General features: G+C 44.7%; 1 protein-coding gene across 2 annotated transcripts in view; it reads right to left on the bottom strand.

Annotated features, from left to right (window-relative positions):
• VPS35L (VPS35 endosomal protein sorting factor like) overlaps positions 1-23530 on the bottom strand; it is a 141194-nt gene that overhangs the window by 13474 nt on the left and 104190 nt on the right. For both annotated transcript variants that reach the window (XM_070460954.1, XM_070460955.1), the window contains 2 exons: positions 11135-11274; positions 3012-3177 (listed from right to left, as the gene is read on the bottom strand). In XM_070460954.1, the coding sequence (XP_070317055.1) occupies positions 3012-3177; positions 11135-11274 (306 nt within the window). The remainder of the gene's footprint in view (positions 1-3011; positions 3178-11134; positions 11275-23530) is intronic.

Raw genomic sequence — 23530 nt, 5'->3', positions numbered from 1 at the left:
CCTGAAGGTAGAAAATGCACAAAGAAAGTGAAAAAAGCCATCAGGAGTGCTGAGAGTGCCACATCTGAACTCGAACCTGCTCTGCACTCCAGCTAAGTAGCTCCTGACTCTCCACTTCGCCCTTCTCTCCCTCCCTCTGTTTCTGTTCTAACACTTGGAGAGTCCAGACATGGTGCTCGCAATGGGGAGAAATGAAATCCCTGGCAAATGGCCATTAAAAATAGCCCAGGATCTCTGCATCTGTCTGGCCTTGGGGTCACAACCCTGAATGCTTCAAGGGCTGGCAGGCGACGTGGAGGAGTGAAAGGGCTGCGATGACCTCCCACAGGCCCCTGGGTCGTACTCTTCCAACTAGATGTCTATCTGCGTGTTAAATACATAAACATCAGTGTCAGGAGTGTCCTGCCTCTCCACAGCAAGCACGCTCTGTCATTCGCTCGCATGAAAGCACAGGAGTTATGGCTCTAGGTAATTTCAGAACATTCTCTTCTTATTCATCTGGAAAGAAAACAGCCTAGGCATCCTTCATATGCAAAAGAAAAAAAAATCTGACCCCAATTTTTCAAAAATAGGAAACCTTTGTTTAACATTGTCTAAAAAGGTTGCCTCCAATAACGAGAGAGACAGGAAAATAGGGCCCCCATCTTGTGGGCCTCGTGTGGCCCCCCAGGACGCTCTCTCCTACTAAGACAACTGTCAGGTCACAACTGTGCATCCAGAGAGAACAGAGCTAGCTGGGCCAAGAAGGCAGCAGAGAAAACCCACCCTTCTGTTCTCGTCTCCAAAAGCTAGAAAACTAGATTCCTCCTGTGCTGGCGCTCCAGCTCCTACAGTCTGCCCTGCTGTGTTCTACAGAGGATTCAGTGAATCCACTGAAGGAAGCAAAAATCGAGGAGAGGGCTTGCTCCTCTGACAGGGCCCAGGATTTCCAGACGAACTTCCATGGCAGCGTCTGGTGCTCAAAAGTCTCTCTACTGTTTTGAGTCCTCCATGAACCTTTCACAAGAGAGAAAATAAAAGTGCCAAGAAATACAAGAAAAGCTCAACCTCATGAGCCATGAGAGAAATGCAAATTACACTCATCGGAACAGCCAAAATGAACAAGACGGACCACATCAAGGAAACAAATGGAAACCTCATTCATGCCTGATGAGAGTATAAACTGGTGTAAATATTTTGGAAAACTGTGAGACAGTACCTACCAGAGCTGAACACAAGGAAATCCCACAAGCCAGCAATTCCACCCCAGGCATATACCCAACAGACATGAGCCCTGAGAGTTACATATTCAGGAATGTTCACAACAGCACTCCTCGTAACAGCCCATAACTCCATCCACAGGGGAAGGAACAAATTCTGGTATATTCATACAGTGGAATACTATGCAGCAAAGCAAAAGGATGAACAACAGCCACACAAAACACAGAAGAATCTCACAGACATAACACTGAGTGAAAGAAGCAAGACACTCATTTAGAATGCTTGCTAAATTGAGTCCCTTTATGGAAAAGTAAAAAACTAACAAACTACCTTGTAATATTAGTCAGGAGAGCAGTATACCAGTAGAGAGGCAAGTGGTGGTGCTGACTGGACGGGGGCATATAGGGAACTTCTGGAGAGCTAGTAACGTTTGATTCTTGATCTGGGTGGTGGTTACCAGGTGTATTCATTACGTGGTAATTTACAGCTTTATGGTTTACCATATGTGCTGTTGTTTAGTTGCTAACTTGGGTCTGACTCTTTGCAACCCCATGAACTGTAGCCCACCAGGCTCTACTGTCCATGGGATTTCTCAGGCAAGAACACTGGAGCGGGTTGCCATTTCCTTCTCCAGGGGATCTTCCTGACTCGGGTCAAATCCACGTCTCCTACATAGGCAGGCAGACTGCCACTGAACCACCAGGGAAGCCCCCGTATACAACCATATACTTTAATTAAAACACTGTTATTCCATAATCAAGGACGCAGCATAACGCATGTGCCACAGTGAATTCCACTCACAGCACCAACTGGCCCTGAGCTCTGGAAATCACATGGTTGGTAAAATCATGTTGTCTTTTGGAGTCTCCCCTTGCTCAAATGCAAAATGGGGACACAAATACTCATTCTTTTCACAACGCTGTCAGGATCAGAGGAGAAAGAGGACCACCAAGTTTGGTGCCGTACCTGGCATGCAGTAGGAGCTCAGACCATGGAAACTATCATCTCCAATGTTAACCAGCCTCCCCAAGTTACGTCCTTACAAAACCTCAGCCCCTAAATCCCAGCCAGAGGAACCCCCTGAGTTATGACAGGAGGCCACCCTCAGCACTACAAATCCATTCCCTAAAATTTCCAAGTGTAGAGATAGTTGCTTAAACCCTAAAGTATACATGTATTGGCCAAAGCACTTTTAACAATAGGGCCATTTTTGTTGGAAACCAAAAATAGGAACTGAGGCTCTGACAAGTAGGGAGATGCTGAGGCTCAATGGGTGGCAGTCTGGAATTGGGACTGTCCCATGTTATCTCCAGGACATGAAGAGGCAGCCCCCAAATCTGCAGCAGAAAGCTCAAAACGGCTGGCTGCACATGGGGGTACAAGGCCATCTCCTTCCTCCAAGCAACTGCTCTAAGGCCAGGACCCCTGTGAGACTGGAAAGGAATAGGCCTGGGGTGAAGGTCACACATGTGCATATGTAACCACCATTCTAGAAATTCTGTGGCACATGCAAGGCATCACCGATCCAAAAGAGCACTTCTCCAAACTCATCTGTGTGTCAAAATGATCTTGGATGCTCATGAAAGATACAAATTCTCAGGTCTCTTCCTGGGCAATCTAATTTAGAAGAGATAGATGGGACCCAGGAATCTGTGTTTTTAAGAGTTGCCCCAGGTAATTCTTACATTGGACAAATTTATCAAGACCCTGGACCAGAAGTTCATGGTGGGTAAAACACAAGAGAAAATGAAAACTATGCATTGCCACTCGGGAGTTCAAGCACAGTGCAGTCTGGCGGGGCACCCGGCTACCTTTGTCTACGTGGTAGAGATAGGTCTCCTGGCTCATGGCAGATAGCAGGTGCAGGACGCAGGTGTAGATGCGGATTTTCTCATCGCTGTTCTCCTCCCAGGCGTAGTCCTGGATCACGTTGAGCAGCTCTCGAACAAGAAACAGGACTCCGTGTTCAGGATGGTCCTAGCGGAGGACCAAATCAAAAGAATAAATAATCCTAAATGTGAAGCAAAAGGGAGAAAAAAAAAAAAACCTCAAGAAAGAAACCCAGGTCCCTCCCTTTAGCAGCTATAGAGAAATTGAAGTGCCAGCTATGGTTAAACAATAGAGAGAAAAAGTGGCAAAACGCTGCTAACCTTACTAATCAGCACACTAATCTGGGGAGACAAGGTTTGAGAGCCTAGGATCCGAGAGAAGAAAGCAAAGTTACCTGTCAGTTTAATGGCCTGTTTCCAAAATTACAACCTTGCTCTTATGTGCATAACAGTAAAAAGCCCTGTTTTTCCAACTACAAAAGCTAGATTGCAGGTCTCGCAGCAGATGGCACAGAAGCCACCTACCTCGGGTAAAGCCCCAAATGATCACTGTCACCACCAAAGGCACTGACTTTAAACACACCCTTGCTCTTTAGGGCGTTCAGCAACATTAACAGCTAAATTGAGGATCCTCTCTTGGGGGATCATGCCTGTGCTCAGCTGCTCAACTCTCTGTGTTCAACTCTCTGTGACCCCATGCACTGCAGCTCCCCATGCTACTCTGTCCACGGGATTTTCCAGGCAAGGATACTGGAGTGGATTGCCATGTCCTCCTCCTGGGAATCTCCCCGACCCAGGGGTCAAACCCGCATCTCCTGAGTCTCCTGCATTTGCAAGTGGATTCTTTTCCACTGAGCTACCGGGGAAGCCCCATCTCTTGGGAGAGGAAAAACCTCAGAGATAGTCACACAGAGTTTCTAACAGTGTTTCTCAGATGCTAAACTGAATTAATGCTGGGATGCAAAAAGATAGTCAGCAGCTTCAATTCTGTTCCAAAAAGGTCCAGGTGATGCTGTGGCTCCCCTGCTGAACACTCTCCAAAGACTCCCCCTCCCCCAGCTCCTGCCACCATCACCCCACTGACCCAGCTGGTGCACCCTGCCCCTCACTCAGCCCAGAACCACCTTTACTGCTCCTGGGACCAGCTAGACTGCTCAGGGCCTGGCAGGACACAGAGGGCACGCTCCCAACGGTTAAATGAGGATCTTTTAATGAAGGATTCTCAGGATGAAGGCAATTAGTGAGGAAAGTGAGGCAGCCGGAGCCAGGCAACCAAGAGCAGCCGGTACCATCCTCGGGTGGAAAGCACGCGGTGGGGAGCAAGGAACTGCGGCTGGAGGACGCAGCCCTGGATGGAAGAACGAAGGCCCTGCCGATCCATGGCCCAGCAAGCTTCCTCCTGCTCGCAGTCCCTGTGGGTGCCTCCCAAGGACTGAGTCAGCTGGAAGCCAGTAGGAAGTAAGCTCCGACGGCTCGGTGCCCAGAGGCCAGTTTCCCACACTGACCAGACGGGAAGGGCAGAGGAGGCCCCAGAGGGCAGGCATAGGCCAGGGGGGCCTCCCAGCTCTGCTGCTCTGCCTGCTGGAATCTCTATCTGCGAGACTTGGCTACGTGGGTTCCTTTGGCTGCTGCCGTAGCTCACCTCGCATGTTAGCTCCTCCTGGGATCGTCAATCCAGAGCCCCTGAGACCTTCTCCTAGTCCCTGTGTCAAGTCAACCATCTCGTATGTTCAGAGCAGTTCTCAGCATCTGCTTTTATGTACTCTGTTAGTGAACTAGCCAACAATACTTCTTGATCTTTTCTGCATCCTGGCCTAATAACCTGTAGGAGGGCAGGTGCTTTATCTTCCCTGTTTGCTGATAACACAGCTCTAGGACGGCCCCGGGACACACCGTGAACGGTGCCCTTATTCCTGTCTTTGCTCGCCGGGACAGTGCTGGGCACACAGCCAGCACTCGGTGGGTAGATGTTGAAAGGATAACATTTTTCGGGCACCTTCCATTTACTAGGTACTGAGGTGGCTACAAAAACAACAGCTTTTATGGTAGCTATCATGGCTACCATAGCTTTTCTCTGTTTCAGATACTTTTATGACCCCCCCAACCCCACTTCACAGATGGGAAATGAGCCACACTGCCGGGACATGGGGGATCCAGGATTTGAGCCCTGGGAGTCTGGCTCCAGAGCAGACATTCCTAAGCGCTAATACTCTATAATGCCTCTCTACAGATGACTTAGGCACGAACTAGACTTTATGGAGCTGGCTAGTTGGGGAAAGGCCGACATGTAATCAGCTCTCTTAAATTCGGGCCTGGGGTATTAGTGTGATAACCGAGGTGGGTGGGAGTTCATGGCTTCGTAATCCAAAGTGTGGATACACAGCAGAAATGCTTCCAGTGGGTAAGAATGAGGGTGGAGGGGCGTGAGATGATTTGTACAGCTGATAACATCTACAGGAATTGCTGTTACGGTATCGGCAGCAAAGAAGACACATGATGCTCCAAAATCTGAATCCCTCAAACGATACACAGTGAAATTGCCCACGCTGTGGTCCGCCTTCCACTGCCAGAGTCAGGCTCAGCTGGCAGCTTACTACTGCCTTTCTTTGCTAGCAGCTGTTTCTAACTAGGCTATTTTGTTCCGCTATGTGGATGCTCAAAATATATTTTATTTCAGGATCTGCCCTGGAAAGAGACAACAATGTGAATGGCCCAGTAACTTTCAATACAATCTGCCATAACTATCATGAGAGAGCATTTGACACACCTTCAAAAAGGTGGAAGACAGGGTAACGGAGACGTGAAGGTTTGTAGGAGGCAGTTACCGTGAGCTTTAAACCAAAGAGACGAAGAGATTATTTCCAACCTTCTCTACAAGGAAAACATTTTCCACATGATAACCATGCTTCAGTGGTTGTTAACATTTTCAAAAGAAATTGTACCAGTGCCAGCAACTGAAGCAAGGCAAACACAGATTCAAAAAAGAAAATAAGAAAAGATCCTGGATTCAGCAGGCAATCCGAGCAGGAAAAGGTTTTCTTGAGGTCTCTGCCAAGGCTGCCTCCCTGGCAGCAAGCAAATGCCCAGGAGGTGGTTTCCAAGGGGCACCTGGAAGGGATGCAGCCCTCTCTCTCTTTCAGCTGGAGGAAAGGGGGCCTGGCTCCCAGCATTCGCAGTGTCCCTCTGGGTCCTTGGTCTGCGGGAATCCTCCCATTAAACGTCACTCTTTGGGAGAAAGAATACGCTGGAAATAACTAACTTCCCAGGAGAGCTGAGAGGCAGTGAAGACAGCGCTGAGCACACACATCCTGGCTTTGAATTCTATCTCGGCCGCTCACTGGCTGGTGACCCTGGGCGAGTCACTTCACCTCCATGCCAGGGTCTGCTTCTGTGAGAGGAGGATAATTACAGGGTCGTTTGGAGTCAATACTGGTGAACTGCTGGCTGGCTCTCTCTGTGTAAAATAAATATTCGAGTCCTTTACAAAAGGAGCCAGAACACAGAGGGGCTGGGAGGAAATGCGGGAAAGAGAAGCGGGGCATTGGCGGGGTTGGGCGGGGGGACCCCGAGCAGGTGGAGGGCAGGAGACAGATCACCGTGGAGACGAGAGGCCATGGGTGAGTCTGCTGCGCTCCCTGGCCTCGCTGCTGCCAGCCCCCACCCGTCTTGCAGTTCACACCCCTCTAGCCTCTCATCACCTCACTCATCACTGCAGCTATCCTCCAGTCCCTCCAGTGCTGCCGGGTGACCCTTGCCACCTCACGGCCTTACCCATGCTGTTCCCTCCACCCCGAATGTCACCCTACCCCCTGCACTTAGAGAACTACCAGTCTTCCTCTGAGCTCAGCTCAAATCACACATTCTCAGGGCACTTCCCTGACCCATTTCCCTTCAAAATTTGAGGCTCTCAGAAGTGACTCTAGTTCTTTATGACACTTTATACAAGTGGAGTTAAGTACTGATGTGCTTGGAGTCTGTCTCCTTGAATGGGAGCATACATTTCTGTTCACTCCTCCACTCCCAGATCAACAAGTATTTGCAGGGTACACAGAATGAATGAAGCTTAGCATCTGGATACCAGGTTATGCTGACGGCTGGACCTTCTCACTAACATAAGAAGGAGAAAAAACATCTTCCTGCTGTGTCCTGGTGATCAGTGCCAGAAAACTGAGGGGGAACATTTCCATTGCCTACAAATTTCAACTGAATCAAAATTAGGCATCTGCAGTAGTTAACACGAAACTTGTTCAATTCATTCTAGCTTCCCTTGTCCTACCAAATGCTATTAAAAGAAATATATTAGTTCAAGATTATGGAGAAAACTGTTCTGCAGTCCACCAAGAGGCTGACCACTATTAACACCAGAGCAGAATGCTTCAGAATGCTCCAAAAGTGGTGCTGCTTGCTAAGGTGAGAGGGCTCTAAGTACGAATAAAGTGGACCAGTTATTTTATTTGGTCTAAAATGGCATCCGGTTTTTTTCTAAACAAATAAAACAGTCAAAGTTTTTCAAACACAGTCTTTAAAAATGTCTTGTGCTCTGGAGTGGGAATGCAAAATGGTGTAGCCGCCATAGAAAACAGTACAGGTACCTCAAAGAATTACAAGTGGAACTATGATGTGACCCAGCAGGTCCCTCCTCTGGGTATTTATTCAAAACATTTGAAATCACTAATATCTCAAAGAGATACTAGTGCTTTCATGTTCACTGTAGCACCATCACAACAGCCAAGAGGTAGAGACAAACAAAATGTCCATCGATTGATAAATGGATAAAGAAAATGTGGCATGTACATACAATGGACTGTTATTCAGCTGTATAAAAAAGAAGGAAATGCTATCATATACGACAACATGGATGAACCTTGAGGATATTATGCTGAGTTAAATAGGCCAGAAAGACAAATACACTATGATTCCACTTATATAAGGCATCTAGAATAGTCCTTTCAAACAGTGAAATTCAAGGGCTGGAGGGGGAGGAAAACAGGGAGTCACTACTCAATGAGTTTAAAGGTTCAATTAAGGAAGATGAATAAGCTGTAGGGATCTGCTGTACACTGTTGGGCCTTGAGTCAACAAAGCTACATCATACACTTAAAAATGTGTTAAGAGGGCAGACATGGTAAGTGTCCTTACAATGAAAGAATTAAATTTTAAAAGTACAATAATAAAAGTTATGACAAGAAAGGTAACAATGTGAACCAGGTCAAAGAGGGATATGGGAGTCGTCTCCTGCTGAACCTACTGACCACAGTGGGGCTCGCACGCACCCCATCCTCCGCCTCTGAGCTGGGTGAGCACTCATCCTTGGCTCTTTAGACTTAACATCTCATGGCACCCAGAGAGCCAGCCAGTAGTTACTATGCTATGTCCCACAGGAGGGATGTAGGGTTGTAAAGTCCCAACTATCTTAAGCAACAAAGCCTCCTACAAATGTTTCAGGCAGGATAGGCTCTGGGGTAGCACAGACTTCCCAGCTCTGCTTCTCAGCAGCGGTGCAACCCTAGGCAAGCCTCCCAGGTCCTGCCTTGCAGGATCCTAGAGACTGGATATTGACAAAGGGAGCTATCATGGCACGAGGCACCTAGTAAGAAGTCCCAAACTGTGGCTAGAACCATCTAAACATCTTGAGAAATCCTGGCAAAAGCCAGAGCACTATCAGGAACAATGAAGTCTGGCAGGGGTGGGGTTACCTGAATGCCTAAGGAACAGGTAAGCAATAGGAAAGGATTTAATGGACCCAGAGGCGCTCAGGGACCTGGAGAGAATACACGTGCCCCCCTAGGACAGGCAGCTGCTCTCCAGCTGAGGACAACTGGCCAGGCGGGGAATGCGGGCCTCATAGAGCTGGACCTGATTTTTTTCCCAAGGAACTGGAAATCTGGGTTTCTCTGTGATCTACAAATTTTAAATGGGGGTAATTCGTTCCAAATGTTTTCCATCATGATGCAGCCAACAAGTGTGTCTCCAGGCTAGATTCCACCCACTGGTCATCAGTTTGTGATCCCAGGGACCAAGCTTCTGGTTCATGAAGCACTTTCATAGCGATCTTTTCAGTTGACCCTCACAGCGGCCCTGCTAGGTGTGTATCTGGATGGTATTTTAGAAAGGTGACAACGGAGATTCTGAAAGTTACAAAACTTTCTCAAGGCCACAAGGCTGTTGAGTCATTGGGTCAGGACTAACACAAGTTTTGACTCCAAGCACAAGGCTCCAGTGATTTTTAACAGAGAAAACCCCATATGCAGAAGGAAAAGGTAACCCAATTAATCAATAAACAATGACACTGATCCACTTCCTCATTAGAAATCCCAATTTTATCACCTGACAAATAACTAGAATATCAAAAAACGAGAGAGACTGATTATAAACTACTAAGGATACCAGAACACACTGAAGTTGAGCATCAAGCCTGCCTCCTGAACATTCCAGGCTCTCTTCAGAGAATTTGGGATTTGAACTTGGAAAGCTGGGAGCAGCTCAGTTTCTGTCCTCTCAGCTTCACTGAGATGATTCACACACCCAACAATTCACCCACTTAAAACGCACAATTCGTTGGTTGTTCGTATATTCAGAGTTCATATATTCACAATCATCATCACAATTTTAGAACATTTTCATCACCCCAAAATAACCCCATACCTGTGGGAGCTAAATGCTTCATGACCTGAGACCAGAGGGACGTTTCTTAAAGTGTGGTCCTAGGACCACCTATACTTGACTCAAGGGAGCTTTCAAAAATGCTGATTCCAGGGCCCATCTCACCTACTGAGTGAGACTCTCAGTACGGAAGTGGGGATGGGACAAAGCAAGACTGTATTTTAAAAAGCATCCATGGTTCCTATACACATTTGGCTTCACCACGAGCCAACCCATTTTGTGCCTGGACTTTGTTATGACCTGGTGAAGCCTTCACACAACTCAGAGTTCTATTTCTAATGCAGAAAATAAAATACATAAGACCACAAAGGAAATCAATTATGCTAAAATACAGTTGTCAAAATACTTTTTCCGTGTATTTGCTATACTGTAATATTACTTCTTGGTGAATACACTTAAATAACAGACCTAGTCAGTGGGCCTAATAACTATTGCACTTGTGAAGCAAGGAAACATGTAGATAATCTTCTGAAGTATCTCTCACACCTGAAATGTGATATAAACATACTGCTGATTATGTTGATAACAAAGTCCCAGTTACTAGAACTGGTACTGTGGCTCATTGCCTGTGGTTTGTAATGAAGCGAAAGGCTAAATTTCACTGAGGTTTGTGAAAAGAAAGGGTCTTTTTTTTCCTCTCATCTGAATTCATGGTTGCCCTGCCAGATCCCCATGGGTTAGGCAGATCCCAAGTTAAGAAACGCAACTAGGGTGAGGGCCCTAATGCTGGATCCTGGGAGTGGCGCTGATTCCTTCCAGCCCAAACCTGACTACTCATCCCCTATATTCCACAAGAAACCCCAGCATCTTCCAACAATAGCCCTTTGACTTTCACTATCTTGTTGTGTATTCTGGTATCTGCCATCAAAATAACATCACCATTACCTCTTCAAGTGCTTACTAGGTACTAAGGCACTGTTTGGAGAAGGGAGATGGTAACCCACTCCAGCATTCTTGCCTGGAGAATCCCCATGGATAGAGGAGCCTGGCAGGCTGCAGTCCATGGTGTCACCAAGAGTTGGACATGACATAGAGATTAAGCACAGCATGAGGCACTGTTCTAACCACCTACGTATATCTGCTCACTTAATCCTCAGCACAACCTAGACATGTAGATACTATTATTATGCCCATTTTGTAAATGAGGAAACTGCAGCCTGGTGATGTTATGCAATCACCTGAAACTACAGAGTTGGAAGGAAAGGAAGGGATTTTACCCTAGGTGTCTTGGTCCAGTGGCTTGAGCCCTCAACAAGTGGTACCTCCTTTGCCATATAGAGAGCCCTGACACAGATGAACAGAAATGCATTGAGAAATTCAAATTATCTGACTACAAAACCAACAAAGATATAGACAGAACATCTCTGCACTTCTAAGGCAAAGAATGTATATAAAACAGGTCAAAGAAAGACATCACCTACAGGTCTTCTGGGGAAACGTACCGGAACTATTAATAATGTTGAAAAGAAATTGCAGAGGAATTCCAGAAGGAATGATTCTGAGGGCCGCATCTTTCCATCAATATTAATCATCTTGGGAACTTCTGGAACGAGGCTTATGGCGGCTTTGAAAAAGGCATCAGCTGCAAGACAGAAGAGAAGTTCACATATGAGAATGTCGAAAAATTCAGGGTCTGCCTTCTTCTTCACACAGCCCAGAAGTCAAGCCCGAGAGGTGTGTGGAAGTCAGGCCACACTGAGGGCCCAAGGCGGCTGGCGGGTCCTCGAAGAGGGCTTCTGCACCATAACTGACTCAGTGGAACATGTGGGCGAGAGGCGCTGCGGCTGCCTCCCAGCTCTTCTCTTCTCCTCCTTCCTTCTCGGGGCAATTTGGTTCCAAGAACCTCAGTCGAACTGGCTTTAGACAGTAAGTGAAAAAAGCACATGGTAGGTAAATTATCACAGAGAGTACAGAAGTCAGTTGCTGGGATTGAAGGCTCCATCTGAACTGGCTCGGTGAACCCTCCTGTCCAGCCCAGGAGGAAAGTGCTGTCCGAGGGCCCACTCCACAGCTGCAGAAAGAGATGTGCCTGGTCCTACAACAGAGTCAGTATGTGCAGGAGGGTCCAGCCGTGGTGGTGGAGCCCGGGTCAAGCTCTGGTTTGTCTGAATCTACTCTAATGCACATGTATTTGTTAAAGAAACAACAATGGAAATGTCTGAAGCAAAGTGTATGTGTGTGTGCGCACACGCACGCGCACACACAGCTTTAAAGACTTCTGATTAGGTGACAGTTCCAGGGCATCATCTGGAAAATGAAGGCATTTTAAGAAATAGGTAACAGTCTGTAAACCAAGAAGACCTCCAAGGGTGAGAGCAAGGAAGGAAGGGGAGGCGGGAAGAGAGGAGGAGGAATAAAGAGGAAGTGGGGTGCTGAGAAAGAGGGAGCGACAGGGGGACACAGAGAGGGAGGAACGGGGTGAAGGGGGAGGGCTGGAGCTGTGGGGTGTGGGGGGGTGAGATGGAGAGGGAGAGAGAGAGTTCCTTCTAGAACTGCCAAAGTATTAACCATGAGAAAGAGCCTCAGGGTCAAAACAGACAGAACACTGACCCGACAAATGAAATTTTAAACTACCCGACAAGATCAAACGTTTGCATGGTCCAAATACACTTCCACTCTGAAATGGCCCGCAGTGATGCAGAACAGCTCTCTGGCCGGCAGCACCCTGAGTTCAAACTGGAGCCCCGCCAGGGCAGCAGAGGGGCAGATGCAATGATGAACGCCCAGGTTGGCCAGGGACAGAGGCCAGCCCTTAATGAGAAGAGTCTGTGTCTGAAGTTGGAGAGTGGGGTTTTGTCTTCTCTTCCTTCTTCCAAAGGAAAAAAAAATCACACTATGGAAAGCACCAGGTTTACTACATCAAGTTCCCTCTGCTCCAGAAGCTTGCCTCCCATGCTGCTTCTGGGACCCCACAGTGGCACCCTTACCACGTTCACTGATACAGAGGGGCCAAGAGTTGACAACATGAAGTGTTGAGCCCAATGTGATCACACTCATTAACACCTATCCGCTGGGAACCTGCTCTGTGCTCCGCTCTAAGGGGGACGTGGAGCAGCTGATCTCATCTTAATATAGGGGTTCTGGTAGATGAACCTCCCAGAAAGAGTCAGAAGCTGCAGGATCTTCTGTCTTGGCCTCCAGACAGTAGTAAGTGGCACTATTTATGGAAACCAGAGGAACTCCTAGGCCGTGTCTTAAGGCAACTTACATTCTCAGTCCTCAAGCAGGCCTATGGGGAAGGTACAATTATTTCCACGCCCACATGACAAGCCAAGCTCAAAAAGTGAGTGGCCAAGTGAAAGTAGCCCATGGATGGTAAAAGACTGAGCTGAGCAGAATTTAAAGGCCATCACTAGCACTAGCTCTGAGCGACACAATCAGATTTGTGTTTTTTAACAGAAACACAAGTCTGCAAATGATAGCTGTCATAAAGAGTTTATTATATCCGGAACACAAAAAGAAAGTCTACAACAATGAAGAAACAAGTAACCTGACTGAAGGTTACCCTGAATAGATATTTTTTCCAAAGAAAATACACGAATGGTCATCAAGCATATGAAAAGATGCTCAAATCATTCATCACAAGAAACGCAAATCAAAAACCCAGTGAGATATTACCTCACACCCAGGAGCATGCCCACTCTGACAAAAAACAAAAACAAAAGTGAAAGCCAGGCAATAACAAGTGTTGGCAAAGAAACTGAAGTACTACTGGTGGGAATCTGAACTGGTGCAGTTGCTGTGGAAAATAGTCTGGTGGTTCCTCAAAAAGGTAAACATAGAATTACCATCTACTAGCAATGCCACTTCTAGCTGTCTACCCCAAAGAAATGAAAGCAGGGACTCAAACAGATGTTTATACATGAATGATCATAGCAGCAATATTCACAAGAGTCAAAAGGTGGAAACTATGCAATGAACACATAAACAAAACACAGTATGTGTGTGTGCGTGCTAAGTCACTTCAGTCACGTCTGACTCTGCAACCCTACATACTGTATGTAGCCCGCCAGGCTCCTCTGTCCATGGGATTCTCTAGGCAAGAATACTGGAGTGGGTTGCCATGTCCTCCTCCAGGGGATCTTTCCGATTCAGGTATAGAACTCGAGTCTCTTAATGTTTCCTGCATTGGCTGGCAGGTTCTTTACCACTAGTGCCACATGGAAGCCCAACAAAACATGGTACATATACACAAAGGGGTATTACAAGGCCTTAAAAAGGAAGGAAATTCTTACATGTGCTAGAAATACAGACAAAGTTTGAAAATGTTCCAAATTGGGAAAGGAGTATGTCAAGGCTGTATATTGTCACCCTGCTTATTTAACTTATATGCAGAGTACATCATGAGAAATGCCAGGCTGGATGAAGCACAAGCTGGAATCAAGATTGCCGGGAGAAATGTCAAAAACCTCAGATATGCAGATGACACCACCCTTATGGCAGAAAGTGTAGAGGAACTAAAGAGCCTCTTGATGAAAGTGAAAGAGGAGAGTGAAATAGCTGGCTTAAAACTCAACACTGAAAAAACTATGATCATGGCATCCGGTCCCATCACATCATAGCAAATAAATGGGGAATCAATGGAAAGAGTGACAGACTTTATTTTGGGGGGCTCCAAAATCACTGCAGATGGTGATTGCAGCCATGAAATTAAAAAGACACTTGCTCCTTGGAAGAAAAGCTATGACAAACCTAGACAGTATATTAAAAAGCAGAGACATTACTTTGTCAAAAAAGGTCCATCTAGTCAAGGCTATGGTTTTTCCAGTAGTCATGTATGGATGTGAGAGTTGGACCATAAAGAAAGCTGAGCACCGAAGAATTGACGCTTTTGAACTGTGGTGTTGGAGAAGACTCTTGAGAGTCCCTTGGGCAGCAAGGAGATCAAACTAGTCAATCCTGAAAAAATCAGTCCTGAATATTCATTGGAAGGGCTGATGCTGAAGCTGAAGCTCCAATACTTTGGCCACCTGATGCGAAGAACCAACTCATTAGAAAAGACTCTGATGCTGGGAAAGATTGAAGGCAGGAGGAGAAGGGGACGACAGAGGATGAGATGGTTGGATGGCATCACCAACTCAGTGGTGAGTTTGAGCAAGCTCCAGGAGTTGGTGATGGACAGGTGTGCTGCAGTCCATGGGGTCGCCAAGAGTTGGACGCAACTGAGTGACTGAACTGAACTGAAATGAAATAGGTCAGACGAAAGGACGAACAGTATCTGATTTCACTTGTATGAAGTATTCGGAGTGGTCAAATTCAGAGAGATAAAGAACGGGAAGGAGGGAACAGAGTTATCACTTAACGGGTGCAGAGTTTCATTCTCTTTGGGATGATGAAATAGTTCTGGAAACAGATAGTGGTGATGGTTGCACAGGGTTGTCAGTGTACTTAAAGCCACTGAATTGTACACTCAAAAATGGTTACAATGGTAAATTTCATGTTGTGTGAACTTAACCACAATACAAAAATAAAGAAAAAGAGCTGAGCCTGCCCTTGACATTACCCCCACAAGAGCACAGGCAGGCCTGGACTCCACCACGTCTGGCATTTTCCTCCTGGCTCCACAGGCACTGCTTTCCAGTGAGGACATTAAGTCCATCAGAAAACAAGGTGAAGAGCTTCTCTTGGCAGGAACTAAAATTCTGCTCAGAACAACTTGAAAGACTATTTATTCTATTTATGTGCTTGTTACCAAGGGGCCCTGAGAAAAGTGCCTGTTATTATGGCTCATTAAAGAGGGAGCCGCTATGTGCTGGGGGCTCTGCTCCTCACAGTCACCCCACTGAAGCCCCATCCAGAGGAGGGAGCTACAAGAAACAGTTACTTAAGGGCTGAGGCAGGAAATGTTCCAAAGCAGATGTCTAACCTCAGAAGACTTGCCCTATATATAAAGTCTTGTCTAGGAGACTTCTTAAGTTTGTCTTAGTAATTAGAACTCAAATGCTACTGAGTATGAAAACACTTTTTCCTCATAGTCTAGAGTTCAGAATAATCATAATATAACATTTTAAAAAACTGAAGTTTGTTTATAACATTATGTAAGTTTCATGTATACAACATTATTTCTATATAACCTACAGCACACAGTAACACTTGACTTATTGTGGCTATTAAGAGTCAGAGAAGACAATTACAGATAAAATGGGTTAAATTTTTTTTTTTAAGACGTCTAGGAAAAGGAGAAATCAGATTCCAATTCATAAAGACAATTACCCTTGTTCTCCTGGGGGAAGAGAAAGCATGTATTGGGTTGGCCAAAAGATTCGTTCGGGTTTTTTCCATAAGATCTTACAGAAAAATTCAAACAAACTTTTTGGCCAACCAAATATATACACTGGCTCCCCCACCCATGCCTTTCTCCATCTCAATCTTCTGAGGTTTCAAGGGATAGCTAGATTTCTTTTCCATATTTCATCTTCAAAAAACAATTAAAGAAAAAAAAAAAAGACTCAAGCCTGGCTGATCTCACCCCAGAGTTCTTTCTGTTTGAGATCCTTTTTCTCGGGGTGCTGACTGCCCTGCAGACAGGCATTCTGCTGCAATTCTCTGCACAGTCATCAACATGTCCTTCAAGCGCTGCGGGGCACTGCTGGAGGACAAACACAGCCACTGTCCCTGCAGTCACAGGAAGAGGGACCGTGCTGCTCTCAGAGGTGGTGTTTTCCAAAACTGCTTGATCATAAGAATCATCAAGATCCTTGTGAAAAAAAAAAAAAAAAAAAAGAATACAGCTCCCAGGCCCCCCAAACATCCATCTGCAAACTGAGGGGTAAAAGTGCAAAGTGGTAAAGCCACTTTGCAAAATAATTTGGCGGCTCCTCCAGTTCTACATGAATGCTGCATGTATATGGACATACACACTACCATGTGAATGACTCTTGAAAATCATCATGCTAAATGAATGGAGCTAGTCATAAAAGTCTGCATTGTACGACTCTATTTATATGAAATGACTGGAATGAGCAAATCCATCAAAACAAAAAGAAGACTGGTGGTTGGCAGAGTGGGGAATGACTGCTTAATGGATTTGGGGTTTTCTTTTGGGGAGATGGAAATGTTCTGGAATTAATGACCATGATCACAAAATTCCAAATATACTAAAACCCACTGAATTGTACACCTTAAGAGGATGGATTTTATGCTACATGAATCAATTCTCAATAAAGCTATTATTTAAAATACATATATGGGTTCCTAGGCTCCACCTTGAATGTATGATATTAAACCAGACTATCCAAGACAGAGACTCAGAAATCTAACTTTTAAAAAAATATTTATCTTTCAATAACTAACAGAGTCACGTAATTCTCCTCTCACCCCTGTCTCTGGCCATCCAGTTGCCCTTCCCAGAGGCAAAGAGTATTATCTGTTGCTTGGGTATGCTTCCAAGTATACAGAAACAAGTATGTTTTCCTTTTATTTTTTCTTTCTTTCTTCCTCCTTTTACAGTTAACATACAGTAGATACCGTTTTGCAACTCCTCACCCACTACTTAACAATAGTTTTGGGAGATTAATCCTTCATGTATATGAAGCACATCTTTGTTCTCTTTTACAGCCACAAAGTCGAATTTGGTCCATTTCCTTTTTTCCTCCATTTTTTTAAAAAAAGAGATTAAAAGGCACACAACATCAAATTTATCATCCTGATTCATTTGATTCATCTTTTTTAAAAGAAACAAGTTTCTCCAGTGAATTTTATGATTCAACAGTTTTGAAAAAAAATTTTCTAAATCCTTCAGCTAAATGCAGAATATGACTCTCTAACAGCAAATGGCACATTCTGAAAGGTTTAATCTGGAGACATTCCGCCAGAAGCAAATAGAAGTAGTAAGCAACAATGAAATTCAGCCAGGGCAGGCTACCTCCTCATTTCCCAGGGAGGCCTAGCACTGAACTTTTGATAATTTTCTGTTTGAAGTTACAAGTTTTTGTTTCCCAACCTGGGGAGCTTCAAAGAGTCTGCAGAATACCAAAGGAGGATGATATTCTAGAACCCTCTACCAGGACAAGGAGAAATCAAACACACCCAAACACACCTCCACTGAAACTACAGAATGGTCACTAAAGTACATGCCACTAGCAAACCCTGGGAGAAGCTGAAAATAAGCACGCAGCTGAAGGTACGAAGTAAACGAGGTGTGTTGGGATTGCCTGTATTATCCATGCTGCCTAGCTACTGAGAATAACTGAGCCAATGGTTCTCCATGCATGAAGGTTTTTTTACATCAATTCAGCTTGACTGGAGAAAAACTGAAAACAATTCAACCATATGGGACTAGTTAAAGAAATTACCGCACTGCCACACTGTGGAAATGATATCGCTAATAAAGAGAATAGTACATTGGTATGTTTTGAAGTATAATACATTATACCTATGATATATTAAGGACAAAATGTTATACGACTGTATATAGTGTGATACTATCTTTACAAGAAAAGAAATACATACACATATAAATTTTTGTTGTTTTTGTGTTTAGTCACTAAGTCATGTCCAATTCCTTGCGATCCCATGGACTATAGCCTGCCAGGCTCCTCGGCCCACGGGATTTCCCAGGCAAGAATACTGGAGTGGGTTGCCATTTCCTTCTCCAGGGGATCGTCCTGACCCAGGGATCAAACACAAGTCTCCTGCTTGGCAGGTGGATTCTTTACCACTCAGCTACCTAGGAAGCCCCATAAATATATTTAGCTGGATGGATAAAGAAAGGGAGGCAAGATAATACCAAACTACAAAGTGTTATCCAGGAGTGTTGGCTGAGAGTAAAGAAAACCAGGATCTTTCATGTACTGCTAGGTTACTGTTTTGGAATTTTTACTTACAGGTTTTCAAAAATAATTTTTCTTTACCAAAGTCAATACAAGTTTATTGTAAAATTTTCAATCATAGAAATGTACACAACAGAAGGGGTAGTGAGGTAGACAGGTAAGACAGTCAAAGGGCGTTCTGGGGAGTAGTCTTGCTTCTTTACTGGAGCAGGGCACGCTGGGGATGGAGCTGGGGAAGGACCACTGCGGACTCCAGCACTCCTGCTGCGCTGAGGGTCGCCCACCCCCTTCATCTGCTTGAGGCCAGGCCCCAAGCTGAGGGTGACACACACGGTCTGGGGCTTCTGGGGCTTCCGGGGCTCGGGGGGGCTGCACTGCACTCCACGGTCAACAATTCTCTGCTCTACAAGGGGACTCCCTCACTAGACAGCTTCATTCCTTCTCAAGGCTTGAGAAGGCTTTGTTCACCCTAAGCTTTGAGGCATCTTCCAGCTCCTGCAGAAACTGAGGGGCCAGCAGCCTCCCCCACACACGCCTGCCCGAGGAGCCCCACTGCTCTCTGTTCTGTGTACTGAAGCTCTTCAGAGAACTGTCTGAACAAGGGTCCAGGTTCCAAGGGAGGAAAGTATCAGTCAATCAGACAACGGTCAGAAAGTTTCAAAATGTTCAGTTAGGATGCAGGTTGCTCACTGTCTATAGGAGCAAAAAACTAGAAAGAGTTCAAATGTTTTTCAATAGGAGTTTGGGGGGAATAAATGGAAGCGGGGTTTGGAGAAATAATGTATAGCCCACCCTGCCCTGCCAAAAAAAGAGAAAGAAAGAAAAGAAATAGAATACTGAATAGTCATTACAAAGAATGGGATGGATCTACATGTATTATTAACATGGTGGGCAGGAAGAAGGTGTGAGGACAGAGGCCAAAATGTATTGATCAGCAAAAAAAGCAAGTTGAAAAGAAAAAAAAAAAAGCAAGTTGAAAAACACTGGGGAAGTCACATTCCCATTTCTAAGGTAGGGGCTGGGGGGACTGCAAGTTCATGTAAGAAAATAGATGAGAAGTGCATATAGGGAGAAGAGCAGAGGGGAGAGAGGCAGCGAGCATATGAGAATAAAAGGGCATTTTAAATGAATATATATAGAAGAAAAAAACCAAGAGAAATATACAAACTGTAAATAGTGGACTTTTCAGAGGTAAGGAGAAAGTAGATTAACAGGTGACTTTTATCTGGGGGCTTTTTACTTTCTTTAAGATCTGCAATTCTGTACTGTCAGAATTTTTTTCAAATGGGCATGGAATATTAAAATAAAAATCATTAAGATTTAAAATAAAGTACAGGCTGTCTATTTTTCAACAGGATACAGGACAGTCTCCTCAAACACATGTCATACATGATAAAACTCAAGTTTAACTGCAATTTCTGACAGTAAGCTCATCCTCTGTGTCCTTGGCATTGTCAACACAGAATACGGCTCAGTACCTGAGTCCTAACAGACAATCAGGAAGTGATAAAGCAGGCCACCTTCAGAAGTGGCGTTTCATTTTTTAAACAATGCAGGTCAGCGCTAATGGAAATCTTAACTGCTTATCAGGGTCATAAACTCCTAAACAAGACCTCAAGGTAATCCACCCCACTCCATTCTTCAGCTATCATATGCCCTCCTGGACAACTCAGAAAGACAGCTGTCCTAATCCAGGGAATGTCAAGAAAGGAAACATCACATATCTTAAGGAAAAGTGTCATGAATGGTTGAAAGACTCCTGTGCCTTGATTATACCTTATTAAAGCAGGGTTCAGGCTACAAGAACTGTTCACTCTCTCTCAAGTCCTATCAACTCCACTGCTGAACATCTTCACTAGCCTTCAGCATTTTTCATCTCTGGATAAGTTTAGGTTTGGATTGGACAATATTTAGTGGAAACTACTGTATAAAATGCAACAATAGGGCATAGTTACTCTCTCACACTCTGTTATAGGACTAAATGTTTATCTCCCACCAATTCATATGCTGAAATGCTAAACCCCAAGGTGATGATATCAGGAAGTGGGAACTTTGGGAGGTGATTAATTCATGAGGGTGCTGCCCTCATGATTGGGATTAGTGCCCTTATAAAAGGACCCCAGAGAGCTCCTTCCTCCCTTCTGCCATGTGAGGACACAGTGAGATCACAGTCTATGAACTAAGAAGTCCTCACCAGACAATGAATCAGTCAGTAGCCTGATCTTGGACTTCCAGTCTCCAGAACTGTGAACAACAAATGTTTGTTGATAAGCCACCTGGTCCATATTTTTGCTACAGCAGCCCAAACAGACTAAAGCAGTCTGCCATGAAGGTGTGCCATCACCAAGTGACAGGGGTGTCTTTGGGTAAAGCCTCATAGTCAAAATGGCTAAGTTATTATCCATAGGCAAGTTATTTATAGAGATGCAATATCATTTATTACTAATTTTTTGTTTTTATAACAGAACTTGTTATTATAAGAATTAAGTTTGAGGATTTAAGGACCACCATTTTGATGATATGTGTAAAGAGCAAAATTTAAAGAAATAATGAATGCCGAAGGACAATTAAATACCTTATACATGAAACTGTCAGTAATAACAATTAAGCATAAATTTAATCTTGACTTTGCCACCTGGTTTATGCAGAATGTCAACTCTTTAATGTGAAAAGTCCACTCAGACATATAGATGACTTCTCAGTTTCGGCAGCACCATAGGAGGTGCCTGTATGTTCTCTCTTCTATCTCTGATAGGCAAGGTCTCTCTCCGAGTCGAGCACACGCAGTCCAAGTTTCACCTGACTCACATCTCCGGGTCTTCTGAGTTTACACACCTTACTGCCGACTCTGCAGGAGCCCACAAGAGGCTGAGAAGGTCTTTCTATGGATATTCAGCTTGGGTTTCCCTAAGCAGAAAGGATTAGGCATTCCTTAATTCTGACTGTCTCCTAAATAAGTTATCTAACGTTCAGTCTATACTCACTGGTCTCTAGTAACCACACACACCAAGGGTTAGAAATAAAACACTGGATTAGGGGGTAAGCTGGTGGTCCAGTGGTTGAGAATCTACCGTGCAATGCAGGGGACAGCGGTTCAAACCCTGATCTGTGAAGATCCCACATACTGCGGAGCAACTCAGCCCATGTACCATAACTACTGAGCTTGTGCTCTAGAAGCTGAGGGCCACAACTACCGAGCCCATGTGCTCAACGACTAAAGCCCGCGTGCCCTAGAGCCCGTGTTCCACCACAAGAGAAACCACTGCAATGAAAAGCCTGCATGCTCTGCAACTAGAGAAAGCCCACGTGCAGCAAAGACCTAGTGCAGTCAAAAATTAATAAATATTTTAAAAAACAACAGAAAAAACCCCACCAGATTATGTTTAGAGAAACTAACCTAACTACAGAGAAACACAGTGGTGGAAAGAGCACTTGAAGTCACTTATTAGCTAGACGCTCCTGGGCAAGTCATGTCACACCTCTGAGCTTCAGTTTCCTCTTCTGTAAAAAGATCAGCCACCCAGCAAATAATATATACTCAATAAAACTAAACTGTTTTGCTTGGAATTCAGTTCTCTCAACAATTCCCAAGTTATCTTCCTAACTTGATCTCCCACTCACTCCTTCCAGAGGCACCATTTTTCCAGCCTCTAGGCCTCTGCTCTTGCTGTTGATTAGGCTAGAATACCCCCCTCTCTCACCGCCTCACTTCAGCATCTACAGATCCCCCTTACTTTCCAGACTTTTCAATGCCAACTCTTTTTAAAAGCTTTTTTTTTTTAAATTCCTCTTCCAAGTCAATGGTTATTCCTCTCTAAAATTCCCTGGTACATTTTATGAACATCTTGCATGACACTTCTCATGTGCTGTTTTGAATAACTGTAAACAGACCCACTCTCCCCTGCGAGCATGAAGTCTCTTTTAAGTGCATTCCGGTTTCAGCACAAAGCTTGGCACAGTGGTTTGCATGTGAAGAATGGCCAAGAACTACTGGCAGAGGAAGCAAATCACAGGCATTTACAATTCTAAGGAGCTGAGTGAACTTTAGGGGGGGCACACTCTTGTCTTTTCTGGGGGTTCCATCAGTCTTTGCCATCCATCCCAGCCCTACCTCCCCTAAGGTGCATGGATCATGTGCATTCAGACAAGCTTCATGCCATCTGCCCACCTGTGAACTATTACAGCAAAAGTAATCTACTTCATCCATAATCACCAGAGAGGCCTTGAAGTTTGAGAAAAGAGTCACATCAAACACATTCTTCAGAAGATGGTTTGTCAACAGAACAAATAAGTATGACCTTAAGCATAAACTCCAAAGACTTGTTAAGTGGATAGAGATCGTTTTTCTCCATTACAAGCCGCTCTTTACTCTCCAAAAGGCAGAAATACAAAATTATTTTCTCCTCCATTCTACTGCCCTGGCTTCCTCCATCAGCAGTTACCATTCATAGGAGCCAGTGGGCTGCATAACAGCAGGCTTTAGCCTCTCCTCTGCATCCCCATGTTCCTCATGGATCAAACCAGCACAACGGCTCCATTCAACATGTCTATGAGCCTCAGCATATGTTTGAGCTTACCTTGTTTTCTTTTTTTCTATAAATAGGAAAATGAATTATTTAAAACCTACCAAGAGGACTTTGATGAGACTCTTCCGAACAACAGGGTTGCTTAAGAGTTAGGTCCATACCATAAAAGGTTTGGTACCATTTTACATTCATCAGTACTGAAGAGAGTTATCAATCAGTATTATCACACGATGCCATTCATTCCTTCATCATTTACTGAGTGCCCATGTAGTAGGCAATGTGCCAGGAGCCAGGCACAGCGCAGGGAATAAGAAAGATGAGATCTTGTGGAGCTGACACTCTTCAGGGGAGGGAAGCAGACAATTCTTTACATATTTACTTGTTAAATTACAATGTTCATAACTACAAAGAGGAAAAGTGCATAGTGTGAGGATAGTATGTCTTACAGAAGAACCTGACTTAACTTTGGGGCTTTTGCTTAAGACATGGCTTTGTGAGCATAGCACTCCAAGATGTAGATGTAAAAAAAAATTAGTAAAAC

Source organism: Odocoileus virginianus, chromosome 33 (genome assembly GCF_023699985.2).
Source record: "Odocoileus virginianus isolate 20LAN1187 ecotype Illinois chromosome 33, Ovbor_1.2, whole genome shotgun sequence".
NCBI classification, from domain to species: domain Eukaryota; kingdom Metazoa; phylum Chordata; class Mammalia; order Artiodactyla; family Cervidae; genus Odocoileus; species Odocoileus virginianus.
Note: the sequence above shows the minus strand (reverse complement) of the source record. Positions and strands in the feature narration are given on the sequence as shown.